Source organism: Lucilia cuprina, chromosome 5, assembly GCF_022045245.1.
Source record: "Lucilia cuprina isolate Lc7/37 chromosome 5, ASM2204524v1, whole genome shotgun sequence".
Taxonomy (NCBI): Eukaryota; Metazoa; Arthropoda; class Insecta; order Diptera; family Calliphoridae; genus Lucilia; species Lucilia cuprina.
Window position 1 is genome coordinate 1300601 of NC_060953.1, and position 9189 is coordinate 1309789.

Here is a 9189-nt window from a genome sequence, read left to right on the forward strand (position 1 = left end):
TGGCGATGATGATGATGACGATGCTGCTGATGTTGTTGCTTGATTTTTATTTGCTTCATGATTTTCTTAAGGTGTCTTGGAGTATGTGCTATAGAAAAGATCTTTCCTTAACATTTGATTTTTTGGGATTGCATCAGCAGTTTTTGGTGGCTTATGTTGTGTAAAAAGTTTGTGCTGTTGTTGTTTGCAGTAAATTGCAGTTTGTTGTTCATAGAAATAGAAACGACTCATAAAGATTCTAGAAAAGCCTAAACATAAAGTGGAAATGTATTGTAAAAATAGTAAAAAAAAAACAAAAAAATAAGGCAACGAGTAAATAAATACTATATTACTGCACATAATCTGATGACATGTAACGGTTAACCAGGGGCCCCCACTTACATAATATACAACCGTAATTAATGTCGAATGATGATTTGAAAATCGTAAAAATCGTAAATTTATGTTTAAAATAGATTTGGTGAAGCTAAGATTTTCATCTTGTTTTCATATAAAATTTGGCAATAAAATTAATTAGAAAATATTAGAAACAAGTAAATGAGAAGAAAATTTACTAAAAATTTTATATAAAAACAAAATATATCACACATTTTCTAGAAATAAAAACAAGTATGTATCGCAGATTTTCTATAATAGAATATGTATATGTATGAAAAAATCGAAACCCTTATAACATCATTGAATCCGATTCTGACCTCAGATTTCCCCCATCATATTTGGGATTTGTGATATAGTGTCTTGAAATTTTCTTTTTAAATACTATTTACAATTCACACCTACCTGACGATGTTCCAATCAACTCAAAATCACTTTCGGATTTCACTTAACGATGTCTCTCCATCTGTCAAATTCAACGAATGATATCTCAGCAGCTTCAACAGATTTAAAACAATTTCATAGGAGGTATTAAGGTGAAGATATCTCGAAAAGAAACTAGATATGTCGGATGTTTAGCTTTTATCTTAAAGTTAACGGAATGCATAAATGCAGATAAATTACAACATATTATGAATAATGTTGTTCTCAGGCCTGATTTGGATTGTGCAGGACTCAGTCTTTTAGAAAAGTACACTTTGGTCTCTAAATTAAGAATTTGTAGGCCTGTGTTTTACAAATTGAAATTATTGTATAATCTAATTGATGTCTTAAGCTTTTGCTGTATTTTTGTATAAAATTAAAACATTGTATTTTCTGAAATCTTTATATAACCAGAACTGTTCTTGCCTTTAGTTAAAATTGTTTACAGCAATTTCTTACTTAAATCTTATTGTTTTGTATAATTTCGTTAAATAATTGAAAAATTACTGGTCATTGTTAAAGTTTTTTCAGCGTTTTTTTTTTTCAATAATTTATATGGTCAATTTCATCTACAACCAAGTCTATGGACACGTGCCATAACTGTAGTTTTTTTTCTGATCTTTAATTTTAAAGTAAAGCGAAAAACTAAACTCAAACTGGTTCGTTATGGAAGCCATAATTGAAAAATTGTTTTCAACACTTAACGAAAACGTTAAAAAACACGACTTTAATTGAGTTCTACAAAACAAGATCATACAGTTTGTTAAAGATCAAAACTCTTATTTTCGTGCTTTTGTTACGTTTTGTTTGTAATAAAAAGCTCTCAGTGGGTTGTAAATGTAAATTGTTTTGGAAAATTAGAGGTACTTTAATAGTATCGTTAAAAAAATATGAGGGTTTTGAATGAAGTTTTAAAATTTATTTTCAAGCCTATTTTAAATTTGTAATGATTAAGCACAATTTTTTGAATAGATTTGTTTTAATTTGAAATTAATTTGGATTTAAAGAAACAACTTTCTAAAAAAGTGGAAAAAATTCTTAAAGAGTTCGGTGTCGTAGCGTTGTATGTCGCGATTTTTTATTATGGTTTTGACTTCGAATTGCTAGAGCCCGTTTTTACACATTTTGTTCTTCAGATTATTTTTTATTCCAATCAAGGGTTTAGCTTTTTTACAAAAAAAACTCAACTAAATTTAAATAATATCGATTTACTTTTTATGTTAATCTTATATTAAACTTCAGATAATGTATTCATTGTAATCCTATTGTAATGATTGATGTCTGTTTTTTTTTCCTTAAGTGTTAATGAGCATCGTCGTCAACTACTTTTTGCAATAAATTGTATTTAAAAAACATCAAGGCATCACAACATTAAAGGCTTATAAATTCATAAATAAAAATTCATAATAAAAAAACAAGATCTTAAAAACCTATCCATAGAGAGAAAAATAAAGCAAACAGTCATTCATTCACTCATTGAGGTATTGAAAAGTAATTTGCATTTTTTGTAACACTTCAAAAAGATCTTTAAACCCTTAAGGGCTTGATAATCAAACACAGTAGATACGAAGAAGAGTCTAACAATATGACACTAAGCATGCTTACCCATAAGCAAACACACGTTAAAGATCGTAAAAAAACTAACGTTTTGAAATTAAACTAAAGAAAAGAAAACGATTTATGAGTTTTTGATTGCAAAATGTATGATAATCCAAATGTTGATTTAAATAGAATAGAAAATAAACGACCAAAAAATTCCAAGAGTAGAAATGACAATCTTAAATTTAGAACAGGCAAACAGCAGGAAAAAAAGTAGTCTAACCCCTGAGGGTTTTAATATTAGAAAGCCTTGCTGAGTGTCAATGTATTTTTTTTTTTTTAATACAAAAAACGTCGGTGTTCGTGTTGTACAGAGTTTGTTAGATATTTTAAATTAAGCACGTGAGTTTTTTTTTCTGCTGCAACTATATTTTTATTATTATTGATCGTGATGCCATGATTATGTAGATTTTCTTTTCAAAAACTCATTTACTAGTTTTTTGTTCGAAACTTGATTTTTTTTGCAATCATGGTGGTTTATTTCCTTTATAGCGTGTTTTACTTTTCGAATAAAAAAATATTTAAATTTTTTACAAAGGTTGGTGACATTTTAAAGGACTTTGTAGTTGCGATCACAATTGATATATAGTCGTATTAAAGTCCTTTTCTTTCAAAAATTTAAACTTCCTTTTTAATCTCTTTATTTGCTACACTTTTCTTTTAGGTGTTTAGGTCAAAGGTTATATTTTGAAATAGTCACAATCTACAAAATAAATTTAGTATATTTACATAAATTCACATCCTTTTTAAATTAAAATCAGAATTAAAATTTCAAAAATAAACACTTTGCCTTGTAGGGTCAAATGTTATTCTTTTAAATAACCAAAACTGTTAAGGTCAATATTTCGATTTCAATGGAAAAGTTACAAAACTGTTTAAACTAAGTTTTGAAGATTCTATTATAACTAGGTCAACGTTGAAACTTTTAAAAGTAGCGCTCAAAATAAGTCGTTGTAACTTTTAAGCTTTACCTTTTGCCTCCCTTTACATTATCTTAATAATAAATATAATACCATACAGGGAATAATATATAAAGAAAAAAAAACGCAATACAAATCCATACATATCAAGAATTTTGTATTCATAAGTTGACACTTCGTTTGCATAAAACACATTAACTGTCTGCGCATGTGCAGAATTGCAAGAACTACAACGGAGTCGCGTAGTAAAACAAACGAGTTAAATGATCATTTAACATATGAGGAGACCCTCAATGATTAGACAAAAATATATATATTAACACAAAAATTACGCACCCAGTTTTTTACTTTGCAATAAATAAGTGGATGCTATTTTTGAAAAGCAAAAAAAAAAAAAAAAAAAAAACACTTTGTCACGTTTTTGTCTTAAACAGCAAACAAACAAGAAAAGAAGACGAAAATCTTTATAAATTCAATTTAATTTTTGTCAAGAATTAGGGGATTAAATAGAGGCGTATGAATTTAATTATTTAAAACCTATTTAAAAACATTTTAAACTCTTAGTCATCATTATAACCATCATGAGCTTGCAATGGTTGTCATGATCTTGCTAGTAGAGAGCCCGCCATTTTAACACCATTTTTTGTTTGTTTGTTAATGCTGCTGCTCAAATTAATCATTATTCATTTATTAGTTTCAAATTGTTAACAACTACTTTTATTTCTGTCTGTTTTTTTAATATTTTCAGCTTAACGTACATTTTTTTGCTGATTGAGGTAAATAAGACAAAAAAATTAATATGTCGAAAGAGAAAAAAAGCTTTAAAATTATGACTCATTTCGTTAGGTAGTATAGGCAGGCGGCTAAATGGACTGACCCTATATTTGAATAACCAAAATGTCTAGGTTTTGTTGTAGTTTTTATATGATCTTGAAAAGTTACTTGTTGTACCTGCTTCACACGTTTTTTTGTTTCAGCTTTTCTGTTTGTATTTAATTGTTGTTTTTAGCTTTAAATGGTTGCGAATTGTAGAAAAAAAAAACTTTATAGAGTTCTGTATATTTTCTAACTGGCTCCAGCCAATTCCAATAAACAACAACATCACATCCCAAAGACCCAAAAACGTAAAAAAGCAAACATGTTGTTGCATGAGTCATCCCCAAGAAAACCTTTCGAAGTATGAGCTTGTATATAGGCAAAGAAAAGTGATTTTTTTTAAACATGCACTTCACGTGCACTTGAAGAAAAATTATTCAAATTTACTACATTTGTTTAAAATCAATCATTAGGCTCTGAAAGAATCTCTTTAATAAATAATAACAAGAAAATCATTCGACAGCATAATTTTTACTCTATAACGGTGACCGAAGAGCTCTCGAATGAGTATTGCGCTCCCAGTTTCACAAAACCACATCAAGAACAGAGCTTATTTATCACTATCTGTCTATTGTAGCTTTAATAGGCCTAAGAGAGTATTATAAGAGTTTCGTAGAAATTTAAATTTCTGTTTTTCTTTCAAAACCCTTAATCGGTCCAATCAAGGTAATTTTGAATGCGATGAGTGTTAAGATTGATAATATCAAAATCGATCAATTAGAGCCAAATATATGTATTAACACCATCATATGAACTTTCAACTACTTTTGCACATACTAATTCGTTAGTTCAATTATTACACATAATTCTATAGACCCTGATGTAATCTATATAAATATATGGATCGACGTTAAATATTAAGTTTAACTTTTAACAAAACACTTTCAAACATATTTTCTCTCAGTGTCTAAAATTTCAAATAACCTAGTAAGTTAAGTCTTAGTTTAGCTAAAGAAAACTGAAAATAACAACAGGTAGTCGTCGTTGTCTTAAAATGCAAACATGGATATAGATGAGCTAAAATCTTGGCCAGTTTTTTTTTATTCGCGTTCCATCCACCACTATATTGTCTTATTAAAAGACAAAACACACTCACACATTGAGATCGACAGACAGACCCTGAAAAAATCTTTTAAAACATTTTAATGGTAAAAACTGATCACTGATCGCTCTGATCTTTTTAAATAAAATCAACATGCAAACAACAACAACAACTACAGCAAACATTTATCTTTAATGTGTGATATTGACTTGCAAATATTGTTGTTGTTGCTTTTGGTTTGGTTTGATTTGTAGGTCTGTGTAAAGTTTTCTTTTTCTTTCGTTTTTAATTTCAAAGATGAGTCATTTAGTTTATAAGTTCTTTATGAAAAAGAGTGTGTAGTTAAAAAAACAAAAACTTAAAAATTAAGACCTTTTTTCAGACTACATGAGCAGAATATTAAATTGTGTATAAAATATAAGAATTAATTTTTTATTTTTTGTTTAAAAAGCAAAAAAGATAACAACAAATATTGATTGTAGTAGCCACAAAAAAAGAAAGATAACACTTTTTAAAGTTTTATAAAAAAGAGTTACAAAATTTTAATGTTTGAAATATTTTTGAAAAGAAAAGCGAAAGTGGCGCTAAGTTTAGACGTTAAATTTTCGAATGCTTATAAAATATAAGTCACCCCGAAAATAATTCAGGCACCGATTTTAACAAAACTATCAAAAAATTAATTTTATATATAGAGGTTAAATGATATTAGGGGTTTTAGTTATTAATTTGGTAGGTGGTTGACTTTAACATATTAAGAGAATAATACAACATTCTCCTAAGCATGAGGCTCTGAACAGATATATGTATACTATAGGGAAATATTACTGCTCATATTATAAGATTAGACTTTAAAGAGATTTCTGAAGCAAGACATCTTTTGAAACTGATAAATCTAAAACGTAATTTTAAAAGATCAAGCAGCTAAATTCTACCTTGATAAGTTTAATATAAAAATACATTTTTAATTAATAATAGAGATCAAACGAAACAGTATAATTTTAAAACTTAAAGAAGCAATAGCTTAATTAAACAAATGTTACAAAATACAAATGTACAGACATTTGTCATTATATGGATCGCACTATGTACATCACCCATATTGGGACTACCGGGTGGTAATATAGGTCAGTAAATCTAATATTATTTCTATTGTAATAAATATTAACAAACACCAACAGTAAATAAATATTTTTTGGAAAAACAAAAGTTTTTATTTGAGATTGTACATCAACTGCAAGAACCTTTGCAAAATGATGAATGGCTAAATACTGGAAAAACTTTAGCCTTAGATAAAAATCTTTATTTGGTAAGTTTTATTAAATTTATTTAAAATTTTTTTATCGTTTAAATTCCCCTTAGGATTTCAATCCCTTAATGGAGAAATTTGTGGTGAAAGCTAATGCCAGTACATTGCTGCCCATTAATGATATATTTTATCTAACAGATAAAACTCATTTGGAGGAATTAAAAGGTTTATATTATTTTCTATATAACGCTAAAGATTTTGAGACTTTGAGACAGAATATCTGCTGGGCCCGTTTACAAGTGCAGCCGCAAATATTTGTTTATGCTCTTACACAAACTCTTATAAAAAGAGAAGATTTTAAGGGACTCATCTTGCCAAAAATTTATGAAATTTGGCCTCAACACTTTTTTGCCGACAAGTACATACGTAACTTAAAACATTTTAATTATGTACAGTGGAGTCGGTCGGAAATGCTGGCAGACCTTAATGAAACAACAAATAATAACACTTGTAAAATTGGTGAATGGTGGTGTAAAGAAAATTTGCGCTACAAAATCTATCAGGAAAAGGAACGCATGATCTTACCTAAAAATATTTATGGTAATTTTCGTAATTCCAGTAAATGGTTGCAAGCTTTACAAGATGTGTCCCTTTACTGGTTGCCAGTAGATTTTAGCAGAGAAGTGGCCGTAGAAAAGGAAATAACTGAAAGATCTGTTACTTACTTAATAGAGGATAAGGCTTGGAATGCCTATTGGTATTATACCAATATGGGTTTATGGTTAAATGAACGTGGACAAAATGATTTGTACAGCAAGTCCATAAGAGAATGGTGGTTTTGGAATTTACAACAACTGGTAGTAAGATATAAAATGGAACTTACTACAACAAAGACAAAATCGTCATCATTAGATCCCTATTTGCTAAATTTCCAATCTTTAAGATATCAACCCATAAACAACAAAAATTCTCTTGAAATTTGGAATTTTATAAATGATTTATTTAGCAAAACTGAAAAAGCTTTATATGAACAAACTTTTGTGTTAAAAAATGCCACCAGATTGCAATTAAATAATCCCGACCATTTGGAATATTTTCTCAATGAAAATTTTAGCATAGAAAAAATAATGAAAGCTTTAATGTCTCTCCCCAATAAAGACAATAAACCCACTGTGTTGCAATATTATGAAACTATGTTGAGATCTAAAGAATTTTATCAATATGCGGAAATAATTATCAATCTTTTTAAATCCCTAAAGTCCAACTTTGAACCTTATAAACCACAAGATGTTCAAAGTATAGGAGTAAGCATCAATGAGGTGGAAATTACGGAACTAAAAACTTATTTTGAAATTGTTGATACAGATGTAACCAACCTATTGAGAACTTCAGATAGTTATTTTGAGGGCAAATTATTTTGGTTTAAAACTCTGCTCGCCCGACAACCCAGTCTACAACATCAACCTTTTAAATTGCAACTTAATATTACATCGGATAAGCCTCAATCGGTATTAGTGAGAACATTTTTAGCTCGTGACTGTCAAGCAACAGAAGTGCCTTGCTCATCTTCAATAGAAATGTTTCAATTGGATACATTTGTCAACACCTTAGCAGCCGGTTTTAATATTATTGAACGTGAATCCAAAGATTTCTATGGTTATATGCTACCCTCTCTCACCTATAGTGAATTATATCATTTCACCCAATTGGCTTTGAATGAGGAATATCAATTTCCCTTTAATATAACATTGGGTAATTGTAGATTTCCTCATCATTTGAAATTACCCAAGGGCTTAGAGGTGAAAGGTTTACCAGTCAAATTTGTTTTCATTGTCACATCTTATAATTATCGTTTCCATAAAGGTTTCAATTTAGATTGTGATTTCTCTAGCGGTATATTAGCTTTTGATGATATGCCACCAGGATTTCCTTTCGATCGTGAAATATCGGAGAGTATACTTATGAATGATAATGTTTTGATAAAAAATATGAAAATTTATCATGATGAGAATTTGAGATTTAGATAAGAATTAGGTAATAAAAGTGGTAAATTATAAGGATAAGTTATATTTGCAAAATAAAAATTTTTATTGTTAATTTTCACTAGTTTGAAGATTTTCTATGTAAAACTTCATTAAAAGGTTTTCTAAAAACATTTTCATCAAGAGTTTTTTTATTAAATTTTTATTCTTGGGTTTTCTATGAAAATCTAAATATTTTCATTAAAAATTGTTGAAAAAATAGTTAATTAATAATTGTTCTATAAACATTTTCATCAAAAAGTTTTCTATGAACATTTTCATTGATAGTTTTCTTTAAAATTAATTTTTTATTAAAAGCTTGTCAATTTATTAAAATTGTTATCAAAAGTATATAAACTTTTTCGTAAAACATTTTTGTATAAAATTTTTCTTAAAAAATTTCTTTATGAATAAATAAAATATATAATTCTATGAACATTTTCATCAACACTTTTTTAATTAAAATTTTCATCAAATATTTTAAAATAACTTATAAATATTTGCTTTTCTACATATATACATAAAGACTTAATACTTTCACTAGATAAAATTAAGACTGATCGGGGTCTATAATTTCCATTTCTTGTGGTTAAAACGAAAAATTATTAATAATTTAAGTTGTGGTTATTATAACTGGATTTTATAAAACAATAACACAAGCAGATGCGCAATAAAAAAGATATTCTT

The 9189-nt window shown here is 28.0% G+C and overlaps 1 protein-coding gene across 1 annotated transcript; it reads left to right on the forward strand.

Annotated features, from left to right (window-relative positions):
• Positions 1-6209: 6209 nt before the first annotated feature.
• Positions 6210-8638, forward strand: LOC111687654 (larval serum protein 1 gamma chain). The gene is made up of 3 exons (XM_046951230.1): positions 6210-6359; positions 6414-6541; positions 6595-8638. The coding sequence occupies exons 1-3, from the start codon at positions 6269-6271 to the stop codon at positions 8506-8508; spliced, it is 2133 nt and encodes a 710-aa protein (XP_046807186.1). The 5' UTR covers positions 6210-6268; the 3' UTR covers positions 8509-8638.
• The last annotated feature ends 551 nt before the right edge of the window (positions 8639-9189 follow it).

Coding starts and splice junctions, on each gene's coding strand:
- LOC111687654 (XM_046951230.1), top strand. CDS start 6,269: ATGTTACAAAATACAAATGTACAGACATTTGTCATTATATGGATCGCA. Junction 6,360..6,413: donor ACTACCGGGTGGTAATATAG/GTCAGTAAATCT, acceptor AAACACCAACAG/TAAATAAATATTTTTTGGAA. Junction 6,542..6,594: donor TAGATAAAAATCTTTATTTG/GTAAGTTTTATT, acceptor AATTCCCCTTAG/GATTTCAATCCCTTAATGGA.